The sequence below is a fragment of the Hemicordylus capensis genome, chromosome 4, assembly GCF_027244095.1.
Source record: "Hemicordylus capensis ecotype Gifberg chromosome 4, rHemCap1.1.pri, whole genome shotgun sequence".
NCBI classification, from domain to species: domain Eukaryota; kingdom Metazoa; phylum Chordata; class Lepidosauria; order Squamata; family Cordylidae; genus Hemicordylus; species Hemicordylus capensis.
In genome coordinates this window covers 67,830,041-67,848,214 of record NC_069660.1, presented here as the reverse complement: position 1 = coordinate 67,848,214, position 18,174 = coordinate 67,830,041, and the positions used below count along the sequence as shown (strand labels likewise).

Sequence of the window (18,174 nt, the reverse complement as noted above, 5' to 3'; positions counted from 1 at the left end):
TGCTCCTCCCACCCCGGGTCCCTCAGGCTCATCTAGTCTGACGTAGAATGTAACTACAACCTAGACTTTAACTCAAATGCCTGGGGATATGCCACCTACCTGGGGGTCATGGTTTGAGGAATTATTGGGAGTTCCTCTGAGAAATATGATAAATTGAAGTCCAAAAAGTGAAAATGGCCCAGGCGGGTTTCTCCCTCCTCTCCCAGTGTGGTTTCTTCCATTTCTAAGACTCCAACCCCTAAAAAGGCTAAGAAAGCACATGAGAAAGTCTAAAAAAGCCAGATCTAGGTCTAAACAGAGAGAATGCAGTGTACACTTATCTGAGCTCTCTGATCATGGCTCCCCAACCTCAGGGTACCAACCCCAAAGGGTATGGGGGCCATACACACAAAAACTCCTCAAGAGGCCCCTCAAGGACCTCCTCTTGAGCCTATTTGAGTAATTCCTATAGATGATGCCCCTATGTCTCCACTGGGTGGGAGAAATCCTGAGCGACCAAGATCTGAGGGTGAATAGTCTGATAGTCAAGAGCCAGAGTCCTCAGAAGCACTCCACAGACTTTTCCAAGCGGTGGATTTGGCGCCCCTTATGTCTAAAACCATACATGCCCTAGGTCGTAGCCTGCCCACCGCTCAAGAGGCTCAATCAAACGGAAAAAGCACTCTGGTGTTCCCTGAAGCAAAGACCTCTAATGTGTCTCTCCTACTCCCCAAGCAGTTTGTGGAAGCGGTTAAAACAGAATGGTCTCTGTCCACCTTCTCAAAGAGGGCTAATACGGTGGCTAATAAGCTTTAAACCTTCCAACAAGAGGGGAGTGAAATTTTCACTACTCCCCCTATGGATGCCCCTGTCGTCCAACTTATTTTAGGTTCAATCCTGGCCAGGGATGGGGAGTCAGCCCTTAAAGACCCCACAGACAAAGCCTTGGAAGGGACCCTCAAACGTACAAATGAATCAGCAGCTTTGTGAATGAGGGCCTTGGCAGCCGCTTCTGTGGTGGCAAGAGCGTCTCTAGTCTGGCTGGATGATTTAATCCAGGATCCGCCCTCGGATCTGGCCAGACTGCTCCAAACTCTCTTAAAGCTGCACAGGATGCAAGCATTTATATCAGATGCTACTATTGACTGCTTGTGTTTTGCATCTAGAGCAGCCACATCCTTGGGGTGGGCCGCTGCAACTTGTGGCTGAAGTACTGGCAGGTTAAAAACTAACCTAGTCGCAGTTCCTTATGATGGCGAAAAGCTATTTGGTGATGCGGCCTTAAAGGACATCTTGGTGGAATCTAAAGATAAAAAGAAATCCATGCCTGTTGCATTAAAAAAAAGAACCATACTCAAGAAGACAGGCACTTCAGATCCCATCGTCCCTACTGGGGTAGGTCTAGAACACCCAGGCAGGCCTTTGGGAATAGGGCCTCATTCACTGCCCAAAACAAGCAGTCCAAACAAAAGGCATGACGGGGCAGGAGAGGTGCCTCTTGGTGGTTGCCTCTCTTCTCACTGGTACATCTGGGAGGCAACCACATCAGACCAGTGGGTACTATCCACTGTCAAGGAGGACTACTCCATAGAGTTGACCAGCCAACCTCCTCACAGATTCTTACCCACCCCGATCTCCCGATGCCAACAAAAACATAAAGCTCTACAAGAGGCAATTCACCGTCTCCTGGCAATAGGAGCTGTGGTTCCCTGCGGGCGGTGTTGGACATAAAACATCTGAACTGCTTTGTACGAAAACCCACCTTTTGGATGGAATCCCTGAGATCCATCGCAGAGGCACTCCACCACTTGGATTTTCTCATGTCCATTGACCTCAAGGAGGCCTATCTTCACACTCTAATCCACCAGGACAGTCGCCACCTCCTACGTTTCCTGTACTCAGGGATGCAATACCAATACAAAGCACTTCCATGGTGGTCTCTCATTGGCTCCATGCATATTCACAAAGGTTTTGGCACCTGTGATAGCGCACCTGCAGCTCGAGGGTGTGAGAATTTATGGGTACCTGGACGATCTACTTGTCAAGTCCATGACAAGTCAGACAGCCCAGAAAGACCTACAGGCCTCCCTTCAGGCCCTCAACAGTTATAGGTTTCTGATCAATAGGGAAAAGAGCCAGTTATAATCAAGGCACCAGATTCTTCATCTGGGAGTGCTCATAGACACTCAGCGCGACGTGGCATCCCTGGCAGCCCACCATGTTCAGGGCGACCTGAACACAGTAGATCCAGCAGTAGATCTCTTTGCAACCCCAACAATCGCACAAGTTCCTTGCTTCTTCACGAGGTTCCCATGTCACCAGGCAGAAGCGATAGACACACTCTCATCCCAGTGGCCGAAGGGACTCTTGTACGCATTTCCCCCCACCCCACTCCTGGCACATGTGTGTTCAGAGTCAGGATTCAGAGGGAACAACTCATCCTAGTGGCTCTGTTTTGGCCCAGGAGATTGTGGTTCGCAAAACTCAACAACCTAGCCACTCAACCACATCTGATGCTTCCTGTCGTGCCAGATCTTCTTCAACAAGGTCCACTTGTTATCCAGATCCAGGCTGGTTAAAGCTAGCCGCCTGGAAACAGAAACGGCGCATCGTAGGACAACATGGCTACTCAGCTACAGTCCTCAATACTATGTTAGCATCTAGACCAGGCATCCCCAAACTGCAGCCCTCCAGATGTTGCTGAACTACAACTCCCAGCATTCCTAGACACAATTTTTAGTGGCTGGGTATGCTGGAAGTTGTAGTTCAGCAACATCTGGAGGGCCGCAGTTTGGGGATGCCTGATCTAGATGGTCGTCCACTAACAAGATCTACCAGTATACTTGGAGAACACAGAATACCCAGAAGGTCTGCCACCATAAAACACCTGTTGTAGTTTCTGCAGGATGGGCTGGATAAATGACTGTCTGTGAATACCTTGAAACACCAAGCCGTGTCCTTAGTGGGCCTCATCTCAACGATGTTAAAGAGATCCTTGCAGCGCCATCCTCACCTAAAACGTTTTCTGAAGGGTGCTACCCTTCTGTCTCCTCCAGTGGTCTATCGTTTTCCCAACTGGAACTTACATACCGTTCTTAAGGCTCTCCAGGGTCCTCCCTTCAAACCCCTGTCCTCAATTCCATTACGCATACTCTCCTTCAAATTGGCATTCCTTGTGGCCATTACCTCTGCACGCAGGGTATCTGAGCTCAGGGCTCTCTCAATACATAAAAACCTTGGTATTTTTTCTGAAGACTCTGTGAAGCTGATTCCAACCCCCCCCCCTTTTTTTTACTCAAGGTGGCTTCTCCTTTTCATATGTGTCAAGATATTATTTTGCTCTCCTTTTGTCCAAACTCAGTTCATTTGGTGGAAAAGGCCTGGCACAAGCTAGATGTTCGCAGATGCCTTAAAATGTACATCAAGAAAACTAAATGCATTAGGTCCTCTGAGTCCCTCTTTCTTGCCACAGTCTATGGGGCAATCTGTCACACCCATCACCATAGCTCGGTGGCTGAAGGCATGCATAACACTAGCCTACGAGTCCCAAAAGCTCAGGGCACCCACAAAAATTCTTGCCCATTCCACGAGGTCTGCAGCCACCTCGGCTGCTTTTATTTATTTATTTATTACATTTATATCCCGCTCTGCCTCCAAGGAGCCCAGAGCAGTGTACTACATACTTGAGTTTCTCTTTCACAACAACTCTGTGAAGTAGGTTAGGCTGAGAGAGAAGTGACTGGCCCAGAGTCGCCCAGCTAGTTTCATGGCTGAATGGGGATTTGAACTCTGGTCTCCCCAGTCCTAGTCCAGCACTCTAACCACTACACCACTCTGGCTTTCTCTTTTTCAACCAATGCCCCTTTCCAGGATATCTGCAAAGCAGCCATCTGGCAGGCGCCCGCCACGTTCACCAAACATTATAAACTGGACACTTTGCCTTGGTTCAGGCAGCTTTTGGGAGGTGTGTCCTGCAATGTCCTTACTGCACAGTAAGTGCCCGGCTCCCCCCTGGTTGGGCTTAGGGCTGTGGTATGTCCCCACATGTTAGACGCCCTTGGACTTCAGCAGCAAAGAATGGAGCATTGGTCACTTACTGTGAGGGCTCCTTCTTGCTGCTGGGTCCAAGGTCGTCTCGATCCACTCTTATGCTGGCATATACAGTCTAGGAACCAGGGAATCATAGACATACATTTTATTTTATCTGTAGTCTGCAAATATTTCTGAACAGCTTTTTTCATAGTGTTTTTTATTATTGACCACATTGCCATACTGGAAGGGCAGCAGTAACCTGGTTAGGCTGTTTTGTTGACTTGTTGTTATGTCCATCGACTAGGTTCTTAGAGTGTTGGTACCTATCGCATCTTGGCCTAAAAGGAGGGTTAGCTCCCCCCAGCCTAAAATGTGATACTAATTGGCTTAGTCCTGCCTCTGAGTCACATGGGATCGTATAACCCACACGTGAGATGCCCTTGGACCCAGCAGCAAGAAGGTGTGCCCTCACGGTGAGTTGCCAATGCTCTGTTCTGTAACAAATGTGATGATTCACAGACAGACAAAATGGTAGCAGAATGCATGGGTGACTGCAGCAAAGTGATATATAAAATCCATATAAAAGACTTGGGGCCAGTTTGGATGATATTCCAAATGGTCGTTTTAAATGGGTGGGGGAGAAATGTAAGTGCGGATGACTTTTCCCCACCTGGCGTGCTGTCATCTAATCACATGGGGGAGAGGTTCTTTCAGAATGTCACTCAACATGTGATTTTAATGCTACTTTTAAAGTAGTATCTTCTTTCATATTAAAGTACTAGTAAAATCATATTATCATATGATATATGATCATATCATATTAAAATACTTGTAAAGCTGAAGTGCGATATAGATGAATCCCCACCCCCATACAATTGGGTAATAGCCAGCCAAGGTGCCAGGTGGGTGTGGGAGATGCCTTTAATTCCTCCCACACATTTAAAAAGACCAGTTGAATTGTCATTCAGATTAGTCTATAACAAACTTGATTTGGGTTGGCTTTAGGATTCTGGGATCCTTAGAGCATCCTAGATGTGGAAATGTGTCTGTGTACATAAACAAGCCCCACTGATCCTAAATTCTCAACAGTGCCAAGGTTTTATATAAAGTTCCTGAGGCTCAGAACTAGATGTGCTATAAAGCTGCATTCATTTCCCCCGACTTTTAAGCACAACAAGCAGCCTTGGGAGCATGCAAATTTAAGTGGAGGAACAGCAAAAGGAGTCTGCTCTTTTCCATGAAGCCATTTGTTTTCACAAAGCTGCTTTTCTCCCTGAGGGGTTGAAAACAGACTCAAAGGCTGCACTGGTTTTTTTTTTTAAGTACAGCAATGTTGGGGGAAGATACATAACACTACATGCACTACTGTCTGCTTACCAATTCAGTGGAGTAAAGGACAAAGCCACCCCTGTGCATGGGGACAGCACCACAAGAATGACACTCTCATGGGCTGGATTTAACTTGCGGCACAGTTGTCAAATAGTTGAGCCACCACTGCTTTAGTCAATGGCAGATGCACACATTCAAAAATATTTTCCTTTCAATCTAGAACGTGAAATAGCATAATGCTCTACTCTGAGACTGGTACTAGAAATGGAGGAAGTGGGCAAAGCAGCTATTAGTGGGGGACGTGGGGGATGAATTCAAAAGGCTGCACTAGTTGAAAGTGCATCAAATGTACATCTGTTCCCCTTCAAGAGTGTTGTGGAGATGTAACATACTGTGAGGAAGTTCCAGTAGTGATGACTGGTGGAGACATCTGGCCACATCATCATGCAATTTCCCAATGGCAACTTATCAATTACGAACAATACCATTTGCCCAGAGATTTCCTAAATGTTCTCTGAATGATGTAACCAGGATGATCTTTTGAGACATTTCAAATGCTGTGAAGTTTCTTATGTGCTTTCAAGTCTTGTCTCTCTAATGTTTGGTTTCTGTAACAAAATGCTGAGTGGTTCCTAAAATATTGATTGGAAATAAAATGTTATCCCTGTTCAGACATTATATTGTATGAGTGTACAAATGTCTGTACATTTGTATATGTTTTTGTGTGAATGACTGTACCTTCGTTCATTTTAAAGATAATTCTGGGTACAGTCTCCTCAAATGCATGATACAGATAGGAAGTTAGGGGGCTTAGACAAATTCATGGAGGACAGGTCTATCAATGGCTGTTAGTCTGGTGGCTATAGACCTCCTCCCCCCTCAGAGGCAAGATGCCTCTAAATACCAGTGGCAGGGGAGCAGCAGCAGGAGAGAGGGCATGCCCCCATCTCTTGCCCGTAGGCTTCTCAGAGGCATCTGGAGGGCCACTGTGTGAAACAGGACGCTGGACTACATAGGTCTTGGGCCTGATCCAGCAGGGCTGTTCTTATAAGTTTACCGCTGTACCTGTGTTCAGTATAACGTGTGAATAACAGTACCTGTGTACACTGTAGACTTGTACAAGTGTTGAACATAATGTATGAGTAGGGCTGTTGGCTCGACCTTCAGTGTAGCTGAGTTTAAAGACTGACCGGTGCTGCTCAGATACTGTCCTCCTGAGTACCTCCATATAAATCAAGTGGCTTGGGTGGGGCCCCATATTTCCATAGTGGATTCTAATATCCTGGCTTTCCCATGTGCAGCAGTGGAGTCATATTAATCCATCATATCTGCTGTGAAAGCACCATCATAGAAAGCATTTAAGGCTCCTGATTTTTGCATAGAGGACATACAAGCGTCAGAGCAGCTGGTGGCTTGTCCAAACCTACTACTAAGCATTTCTACTTTTAATGCTGTGTCGTAATAAGTATTGCTTATTATTGTGGTCTTTCAGGTAATGTTTACGCAGCTTTATTTTATCTTTTTTGTTTGGTCATGAGTGTGCTTATTTTGTGGAACTCAGCTTCCCTCCATGAAACCAGGTTTGAGTTCTGCTTTTCCTCCCACATGTTAACACAATCACCAAAGAAGCCCCCTGGCTTTTATTTTTTTAAAAAAGAATTTTAATATTGCTTGCACTGCTGCAAAGATTTTCCTCCCTCCATGCAGAGGGGAAACAACATTTACTAATCCTTCTGTCAAATCTGTTGCACAAGCTTTCCAGGTTTGCTGGTATTTTAAATAGATTTGCTCTTTAACGCTTCTGACATCCAGATTGTCCTTTTATTTGCTGAGAACAATAAAACAGATTGGTTTCCTTTAGGGGTTTGCTGCAAGTTTGACATGGAATCAAGATTTGCATTTGCAAATGATATATTCCACTTAGACGGACTTGGAACATAATCCTAAAGATTGGAGGCTCAAGATAAAGTACAAGTCTCCATCCTGCTGGAAACGAACATCCTGTAGAAAAATGGCAAGTGTGTGAAGTTCATTTTTACCTCTGTCTAATCCATGATATTGTCTGAACCTGCCATTAATGCTGCCATTGAAAAACTCAGTCTTGTGGTGGTCGTCATTTCAGATTAAATCTTTTGCACAGAATTGTAGAGCTACTCTGACCATGTGGATCCTCTGCCTGATGCAGCCTGTGTGGAACACATACAGGGATTGGTGAGGATCCAGATTGGGTTCAAAGAGCCAATGCGTATGAGTCATGATGGGGAGGAAGGTACACTGAATTTACTTCTGTTCCTTTTTAGAACAGCCATTTCAACATGCCTAAGCTATTAGCTCATGTTTATGGAGGACTAGCCAACTATATCCCATCTCCAGTGGCTCTCCCTGGAGTTTGATTTTGTGAAGTCACTGTCTTGTCTTGATGAATTACATAATAACAAAGTAAAGGTCATGGCCATGTATGTATTGATCAGCCAAGAGACACTGGCTTCTGTATTTCAACTCCTCTTCCTACAGTTATGTCCCTTAACTGACATTTTGATATCCATGGAAATAATGGTACAGGTTGAGTATCCCTAATCCAGACATCTGAAATCCGGAATGCTCCAAAATCCGGAAACCACCACAGCGTGCGCCCGCAGTACCAACGCCTTGTGGCTTAGTTTTCATTACATTTACAGCTACCAGTAGTTATTGTAAATTCAATGCTTATTTGTTTTTATACTTTAAATAAAACCTAAAGAAATAAAATATAGTGTACAGTAACCTTTCGTGTTTAAACTTGGATCCCATGCCCAAGATATCTCATTACAAATATGCAAATATTCCGAAATCCAGAAAAATCCGAAATCCGGAACACTTCTGGCCCCAAGCAGTTTGGATAAGGGATACTCAACCTGTACTCTACAATGCTCACCTTTAAGTGGCGCAGTGGGGAAATGCTTGACTAACAAGCAGAAGGTTGCCAGTTCAAATCCCAGCTGGTACTATATCGGGCAGCAGCAATATAGGAAGATGCTGAAAGGCATCATCTCATACTGCGTGGGAGGAGGCAATGGTAAACCCCTCCTGTATTCTACCAAAAGAAAACCAGGAGTCGAAATCTACTTGATGGCACACTTTACCTTTACCTTTACAATGCTCAAGTTGATTTGGACTCAAAGTAAGCTCTTAGCATGGAGTGTATTATACTAGTTCTGTAAATGCCAATGACATGAGATACCACTGTCAAATCATGCCATCACAGCATTACACAATCCTCCATGTAGATTTCAGTGGGCTGATGTGTTGAGCTTTGTACTGGGTTGTGGGCTCAGATAACTATAGTTATTTTATTGAGGAGGAAAACTCTGTGGTTTTGCTGTTCCCAGCTCACTTGGCAGCTTAAGTGCAAGTCAGGGTAGCCTGTTTAGGCAAGTTCCCAGCACCCACAGTTCTCTCTTATTTCAGCAACATCTTAGGTCCAGCCATTTGTTGCAGAATGCCTTTACAAAGATTATCTTATTGGCTGAAAATGCAAAATCTAAAACACTCTCAATTGTGGTTGATTCTGTTAGATTTTGAAAAGCCCATTATTCTGCTTTAGTTTTAGTGCTATTATTCTCTTTAGTCTGATTACATAAGAAATGACATTTTTTCATTTTCTGTATTTCTGAATCCCTGTTCTAAATAATCCCAGTATCCTTCTACCTGTGGAGCCAAGCCTTTTGCTTTGACTTTGCTCAAAATGCTTGAGAGAGAGAAAGCAAGTGTGTTAGATCACAGCCTAATGGTATAAGATTCCCAGCCTTCACTAGCTCCCACTGGAAAAGCAAGCCCGAGAGCCCGCTTCAGAGTCAAGAAAGCTCTGCTTGCTTAAACCAGCTAAGTACCTGGCCCTGTTGTTAAACTGGATATAAAAGGCTGTCTTGGTCTCTATACAGATGAATTTGCCCTGGGGCATTTACACAGGCAGCCTATAGTGCTGAGTGTTGCTATTTCCCATTGATGTTAATAGGAGTGGAAGGCTCTTAGCACCTTAGAGGATCAAGGTGGTTAAAAAGCACTGTCTCAGCACTCCTGTCACCTCTTTGTTGAGGGCTGGCTGCATGCAGCTCTTCTCTAGAGTGAAGTGCTCTGCAGCTTTCCACCTCTTGATAACTAATAGCCATGGCAGCTGAGCTGATACCCACCACCACTGCCACCAAAATGAAGTTGTTGGGCCAAAGAGAATCCAACCACTCTCCTAAACATCTACACACTCCAGGCAACCACACACCTAACTCCCCTTACTCTGAGCAGCCCCTGCCTCACTTTCCCATCTTATATCTTGTTTTTCTTACATCCATTCAGGCCCCATTTCTCTTCCTAGACTGCTCTTTTCTGTCTTGAGCTCCTGTATTTCTTTCTCCCAGGTCTACAGCATTGCAGCCTGGAGATTCACATTATGCCTTTAAAGTCCCCAATGCAGTGGGAATTGAGGCAACTGCAACTTAAAAAAAAAAGAAAAGAAAGCCATTCCTCCCTTTTATCCACTCCCCCTCCAACTGGTGTGAGGAACTCCCTTATTTGGGGAGGAAGGCAGATGACAAGACCAGGAAAGAAAACGGCAGGAGAAGCTACAACTATTTTGTCTCCTGCTTCATCAGGAGACTGATATATAAGGGCCTATTGAGAATCTCTGGGTTGTGAACTGGCAACCCTGCCCTGAATCTCTTCTCTTTTTGTGCACCCTTTTTCCTTATTCTTGCTTGCGATTTCATCCCAGTATTCCTTTTTTCCAGCCCAGTCATAGAATGAGCGATTGAGTTTTGCCTAGGCTTCTTTGTTTAGTATTGCCACCACCTGCCCGACATTCTCCTGCCATGTTCCATGGGCTACTGCCTGGAAACAGTAGTGTGCTTTTGCTCTGGAACTGGTGTCTGGTAGTTTCTGGACTTCCCCAGGGGATTTTGTAGCAGTTATTTGAATGGAGAAAGCCCCCTATTAGGTGCATGCCAAAACACATCCACATTTTGCATGCAAGTTTTGTTGTTGTTGTTGTTGTTTAGACTGCCTCTGTTGAAGTTCCTCATCCAGATTGGTCAGGTTTCCTCAGGCACTTTGACCTCGTTTCTTCTACCATCAGCAATTGTGCTTGTCTCATCTTGTTATGCTGACAGTCTTTAGCATGCCCCCTTCTCTCAGAGACTGTTTTCTGCCGAATCACAAAGGCTTCTGCTGAGGGCTGAAGCGTTTTATCTAACATCAGTGTCACTATCCAGTCAGACTGAGGAAATGGTTTTTTATGTGTGTCCATATGAGTTAACTGAGGAAGCATACAACCTCCTTGTAGGATTTTATCTGCACATTTGGCATGGAAAATGTATTTTGGCTGCTCCCAAAGTCTGTCACTAAGTTTTATTATTATATTAATATTCTGATTACTTGGTCATCCATATTCTTCTTTTATTGAAACAAATGGTACTTCCCCCCCTTTCCATTTTGAAAAATTATTTATTGAGGATAGCCCTCTAGACACCCTTACTCAGTACAGTGAGTACTGCTGTGCTAGATGCTATGTAGAGGTAACACTGGCCAACATCCTGACAAAAGTTGCGGATGTGCAGGCATAACAAGCATGCACACATCAATCCCCACTTCTGAAGTGCTGGAGGAGAGGATTTTCACTGCACTCCCCTCCCCCCAGAAGTGACCTAAGCAGTGCGACATTTTGTTCCCAAGGGTTGTTCAGCCCTCAGGGACATGATTTCGCACTGCTTAGTGCTTCCAGGAGAAGGGGAGAGCAGTGACAATTGTCACACACACACACCCCGCCCCACAATCATGCATGGTGTTGATGGGATCTGAGCTGTCAGTGACTGACCAGGAGAGGGATTTTGGGGTTGTGGTGGACAGCTTGTTGAAAGTGTCGACTCAATGTGCAGCAGCTGTGAAAAAGGCCAATTCTATGCTAGAGATCATTACGAAGAGGACTGAAAATAAAACTACCAGTATTATAAAGCCCTTATACAAAACTATGGTGCGACCACACTTGGAGTACTACATACAATTCTGGTCACCACATCTTAAAAAGGACATTGTAGAACTGGAAAAGGTACAGAACAGGGCAACTAAGATGATCAGGGGCCTGAAGCACCTTTCTTATGAGGCAAGACTACAACACCTGGGGCTTTTTAGTTTAGAAAAAAGACGACTGCAGGGAGACATGATAGAGGTCTATAAAATCATGCATGGTGTGGAGAAAGTGGAGAGAGAGAAATTATTTTCCCTCTCAGACAACACTAGAACCAGGGGTCACTCCATGAAATTGATTGCCAGGAGGTCTAGGGCCAACAAATGGAAGTACTTTTTCATACAACGCGTGATCCACTTGTGAAACTCTCTGCCACAGGATGTGGTGACAGCCAACAACCTGGATGGCTTTAAGAGGGGTTTGGATAACTTCATGGAGGAGAGGTCTATCAATGGCTACTAGTCGGAGGACTATAGGCCACCTCCAGCCTCAAAGGCAGGATGCCTCCAAATACCAGTTGCAGGGGAGTAACAGCAAGAGAGAGGGCATGTCCTCAACTCCTGCCTGTAGGCTTCCAACGGCATCTGGTGGGCCACTGTGTGAAACAGGACTCTGGACTAGATGGGCCTTGGGCCTGATCCAACAGAGCTGTTCTTATGCCCTGCACAAGGGCCTGTGCTTCACAAATGAGGCCACTATTGTTGCATAAATGGCTTTTTTGGTTGCACAAATTAGATGGTCAGCCACTGAATATGGGTCCTTCATATTCAGTGAAGGACTGAATCCTACATAAGAACAGCCCTTCTGGATCAGGCCCAGGCTGATCAGGCCCACCCCAAGCTTTCTTGCCCTGCCTTGGAAAAGAGAGGGCATGTATCTTTTCTGTGATGTACACCTAATCTTTTCCACAGCAGGAATACAAGTGTCTTGTAGGGGCAAGCTTCTTTTGTCAAGAAAAATGCCCAAGGGAAAGGGTTCAGGAATCCCTGTCCCTCTTTTAAATTGAAGCTTCAGCACTTGCATGCTCTATTTATTTATTTATTTGCTTAACATATTTGTATACCGCTCAAAATGCAAGTCTCTGGGTGGTTTACAACAAAACAATAGAAACAACAAGTAAAAAGGTTAAAACATTACAACAATTTAAAATTTAAAACTTAAAACAATGTTAAAACTATTTAAAATAATCAAACTATTAAAACAGTATCTAATTAAAAGCCTGGGTGAAAAAATGTGTCTTGACTGCCTTTTAAAAAGTTGTAAGAGATGGGGAGGCTCTTATTTCAGCAGGGAGCGCATTCCAAAGCCTCGGGGCTGCAGTGGAGAAGTCCCATCCCCGAGTAGCCACCAGACGAGCCGGTGGCAACTGTAGACTGTGATTGGCATCCCGACTGAATATAATGATTGACATCCTTATTAAAGTATTTGACAGAAGTCCTATTGAAATTAAGTAGCCCTTTAGAGTAACTCCAGAGTAGTACCGTTGGAAAACTTAGTTTGGATGTCAGCTAGCAATATATAAAAAGTTAATAACTGTACCACACATTGTTCCTCCCCTTTTAAATGTTAATTTGTGAGCCATTTCACATATTTTGCAAGGCAAAAGCCACCTGGAAGAGGTGTCATGTGGCTCTCTTGGGTGCCATGTGCAAAGTGAGCATGTCCTGGCAAACTGTATGATGTCCTGGCAAATTGTTTGGGGCCCTGGCAAATACTTGACCTGGTCACTTTTTGAAACCAGCTCTGCACTTCTGTCACATTGTCATTTTATATTTTTCAGTGTTATCTTGGAGCACTAGCAAGTGTAACTATCAGAAGCATTTTTCTGTGGACGATGTTGCAATAATATGACAGTGCAGATGTTGGCTAGTGCCTCATGACATCACTACAAGGCATGTCAGTAATCTCTCTCTCATCCACTCTCACCATTGAGAAATTCATCCAGTTTACTTACAAAGTGACTTTTTCTTCAAACACTATATTTTGCTCTCATCTGCGCTTGAGCAGAGTGAGCTCAAGAGCATCACTGGATTCATTTGAACTGGGATTGGTGACAGTCACACATAAGGCCAATGAATGGTCAAAGTCAGCGAATGGAGGGAATTTGCATTTGAGAAGGAAGGAGAGCAGAAGGCTGTAGAATCTTCTAATTTCAGAGTCCAACTAATTTTGGACTAAGTTTCATTGCTAAGTCCAAACTTGGCCTTAGAGCAGGTCTAACCTTGAAAGCCCTTGAAAGCCTGAGACTTACGTACTTGAAGGGCTATCTGTTGCTACATGTACCAGTCCAGGCATTGAGATAGTTTTCTGTTGCTACTTCTCTGGGTTCCCTTTCCTTCTGAATTTATGCAGGAAGACACCATCAAGAGAGCCTTATCAGCTACCCATCTCTTTCCAGGGAAGTTCACCTGGTGCCAACTCATGTTTCATTTGGTGCCAGGAGAAGGAAGACCTTTTTATTTTTCCAGGCCTTTTAAAGTATCAGCTTGAATTAGGTTTTAATCTTCTCTCCTGATGCTTGGGTATGTGTGGTGCCCCAGCCTTCCAATCACGGAGGCAAAAACCCTCACACTTATGGTGTTTGCCTCTTCAGACAAATGCCATAAGCAGGGAGTGATGCTTCTTGGTGCTCACATACACAGGAGGGATTTCCAGGCATGTTTGGGGGTTTTGTACATGAGTACAGGATGATGATGATGATGATAATAATAATAATAATCCTCCAGTGAGGCACTGCCTTAGCGTGGTTATGGGGCTTGAGTGCTCTGAGGAAGGTGAGAGCTATGCCAGAGGTCCAAACATATTGGACAGGTCTCACCAGAGGAGCCAGACAAAGAGTGCCTCTCCCATCAACAGTATGGTGAGATGTAACTTTAATAATTCTATACCGGATCGGTCATTGCCCGGGTCAACAAGGACCATGCCAGGTGCTGGAGTCCCTAGACATCTGGTGGCAAGTGGGCAACAGGACTCAGGATCTTCAGTTCAGCAACCAGGGCTGAAGACAGCAAAGTTACTGGAAGAAACGTTGCTTAACCGAAAAAAATATACGAAAAATGCCAACAAGGAAATAATGATCTGCTATTACAAGTCTAGTCCAACTAGAAGAGGTTATTTAAAAAGAATGTACCAAATTTGGAAAGAGAAGCATCCAGATACAGAAATAACAGAACAAAGGCTAGCAGACCAGAAAAGATTCATAATAAGAAATAAAGTATTCACAGGAGTTGAGCTGGAAGAACTGCAAAGAGCAACACAGGCTCAAGACATGGAAGAAAAATTACCACCAACTGAAGCAGTTGCTCAGGCGCAGGTGGAGGAGGTGTTGGAAATAGAGGATGCCATTGTTGCTGAACTGTTTCAAAATCAAAACCAGGCAACCTCCCCTTTGCCTTCACCTCAGAAACCCAAATGCCGTTTAACAGAAAAGCAACAAGAACTAAAGCAAAAAATAACTGAGCACATGAACCAAGCAACCACCAGGGTTTGACTTCCAGCTCTAAAAACAGTTGCCAAAAAACAACTTGCTCAGGTATTAAAAGATGTCAATGCTGCACTTGAAGAAATAACTACCAATAATTTGCAAGAAACAAACCAACTAATGTACAGTGCAGCAACAATAACAACACAAGAGCCCGGATATAAGATCAGTGGGCCTGTAAAAAAAGAAAGTAGTACATCACCTAAATGGAAGATTAGATTAGAAAATAAAATCTCCAGGCTTAGATCAGATGCTAGTAAATTGAAAGATATGAAAGACAAGAAGCTGAAGAATGAAAACACCAAACAGTATCTGATCCAAAAATACCACCTAGATTCAAGGAAAATTAGAGAAGTCCTGGAAATAATAAAGCAGCAAATAACAGCAGTGTCAAAGAAGATTAGCAGATATGAAGCCAGAACTACACAACACAGGCAGAATCTCCAATTCCAGTCGAATCAGAGACGTTTCTACCAAAGCATAGAAGGAGAAACTGCAAGAAACCTAGAAACACCAAATAAAGAAGAAACAGTGCAATTCTGGGGGAAATGATGGGACAATCCAATAGATTATAATAAAAAAGCAGGCTGGATGAAAGAGGTCAAAAAATGTAACCAACAAATGCAAGATCTAATAATAACACCAGAATTAATAAGTGAAAGAGCAAAGAAAATTAAAAATTGGACTGCTCCAGGCGACGATGAACTGCATGGCTTTTTGGCTTAAACACCTAACAAGCCTTCATAAACAACAATCAAAACAGTTCAATCACATTATGAAAGGAGGTGATATTGAACAATGGCTAACAACTGGGAAAACTCATCTCATCATGAAAGACCCAGCAAAAGGTGCAGTTCCAAGTAATTATAGACTGATAACCTGTCTGCCAACCATGTTCAAATTATTAACTGGAATAATAGCAGATGAAGTCATGCAACACTTATTAACTAACAAACAGCTTCCAGTTGAACAGAAAGGAAATTGCCCGAACACCAGAGGCACAAAAGACCAGCTGCTGATTGACAAAATGATTTTAGAAAATTGCAAGAGAAGAAAAACCAATCTAAGTGTTGCATGGATTGACTACAAGAAAGCCTTCGATTCATTGCCTCACACATGGATACTAAAATGTTTAGAAACAACTGGTGTCAGCAAAAACATTCAGGTATTTATTTAAAAAAGCAATGAGCATGTGGAGTACACAGTTAACGATCAATGGCGAGACACTTGGACAGGTTAGCATTAGAAGAGGCATTTTCCAAGGGGACTCACTATCCCCTCTGTTGTTTGTAATCGCCATGACCCCACTTTCACAAATACTAAACAAAACAGGCCTCGGATACCAAACATCTAAAACATCAAGTAAAATCAACCATCTGCTGTACATGGACGACCTGAAGTTGTATGGAAAGTCCCAGTCAGAAATCGAATCACTGCTAAACACTGTCCATATATTCAGTAGCGATATAGCAATGGAGTTTGGACTAGACAAGTGTGCTGCATTAATAACGAACAGAGGGAAAATAACAAAAACAGAAGGAATAGAACTGCCCAATGGAAGCAAGATCAAGAACCTGGAAGAGAAAGAACGTTACAAATACTTGGGCATTCTCCAGGCTGATAACATCGCACACACTGAAGTTAAAAGAAAAATTGGAAGTGAATACATCAGGAGAGTTAGAAAAATCCTCAAGTCCAAACTCAATGGCGGGAACACCATACAAGCCATAAACACCTGGGCTATACCTGTTATCAGATACACTGCAGGAATAATAGACTGGACCCAGGCAGAGCTAGAGACGCTAGATCGTAAGACCAGGAAAATCATGACCATCAATCATGCTCTGCACCCCCACAGTGATGTCGATAGGCTATACCTCCCTCGCAGCTCAGGTGGAAGAGGAATGCTGCAAGTCCATCAAACAGTCGAGGAGGAGAAAAGAGGCCTTGAAGAATATATAAAGGACAGTGAAGAAAATGCACTTCAAATGGTCAATAACGAGAAACTATTCAACACCAATGAAACAAAGCAGGCCTACAAGAAAGAACAAGTCAAGAACCGAGCAGAAAAATGGAGAAATAAGCCACTGCATGGTCAATATTTGCACAATATAAGTGGAAAATCAGACATCAGCAAGACCTGGCAATGGCTTAAGAATGGCAACTTGAAGAAAGAAACAGAGTGTTTAATACTGGCTGCACAAGAACAGGCACTAAGAACAAATGCAATAAGAGCAAAAGTCAAAAAATCAACCACAAACAGCAAGTGCCGCCTTTGTAAAGAAGCAGATGAAACCGTGGACCACCTAATCAGCTGTTGTAAAAAGATCGCACAGACTGACTACAAACAAAGGCATGACAAAGTAGCAGGGATGATACACTGGAACATCTGCAAAAAATACAAGCTACCTGTAGCCAAGAATTGGTGGGACCATAAAATTGAAAAAGTTGAAGAAAATGAAGATGTAAAAATATTATGGGACTTCCGACTACAGACAGACAAACATCTGCCACACAATACACCAGATATAACTGTAGTTGAGAAGAAAGAAAAACAAGTCAAAATAATCGACATAGCAATACCAGGGGATAGCAGAATAGAAGAAAAAGAAATAGAAAAAATCACCAAATACAAAGATCTACAAATTGAAATTGAAAGGCTGTGGCAGAAAAAGACCCAAATAATCCCAGTGGTAATTGGCACCCTGGGTGCAGTTCCAAAAGACCTTGAAGAGCACCTCAACACCATAGGGGCCACAGAAATCACCATCAGCCAATTACAAAAAGCAGCTTTACTGGGAACAGCCTATATTCTGCGACGATATCTATAACAGCAACAACATTGACAATAAAATTCAGCCATCCTAGGTCCTTGGGAAGGACTCGATGTCTGGATAAAACAAACCAGTTAATAACACCTGTCTGACTGTGTAAATAAATTAATTAATAATGATGATGATGATGATGATGATAACAAAGTCTGGACAGGGCTACTTCCTTCACTATTTTTAATCTTTTTGTTATGGATTTGCTTATTATTTATAGATTTTATACCTATCCATCAGTGAAATACTCTCAAAGTAGCTCACAATTTACAAAAACAATCCTCTCTAATAAAACGCTTGGTGTCCGTCCGTGGACGGACACCAAGCGTGCGTTCGTGCCTCCCTGGCCTGTTCTGGGCATGCGCAAAGCGCATGCCCAGAACAGAGCCAGGGAGACACGACTGCCAGCACCCGGCGGCCAGCTTGGGCGGCCAGAAGCGGCCGCCCCAAAGAAGCCGGGTAAGCGGCGGCGGGGGACACTGGCAGAGCCAGAGGACGCGGCGCGGCCGAGGCGGCGGTGGAGCCATGGCTGAGGC

General features: G+C 43.8%; 1 protein-coding gene across 9 annotated transcripts in view; it reads left to right on the top strand.

The window, feature by feature from the left end:
• TMCC2 (transmembrane and coiled-coil domain family 2) overlaps positions 1 to 18,174 on the top strand; it is a 145,752-nt gene that overhangs the window by 95,280 nt on the left and 32,298 nt on the right. The window contains exon 3 of one of the 9 annotated variants that reach the window (XM_053246993.1): positions 7,202 to 7,354. The exons of the other annotated variants lie outside the window; for them this stretch is intronic. Within the exon in view, the coding sequence (XP_053102968.1) occupies positions 7,352 to 7,354 (3 nt within the window). The 5' untranslated portion in view covers positions 7,202 to 7,351. The remainder of the gene's footprint in view (positions 1 to 7,201; positions 7,355 to 18,174) is intronic. 9 annotated transcript variants of the gene reach the window in all.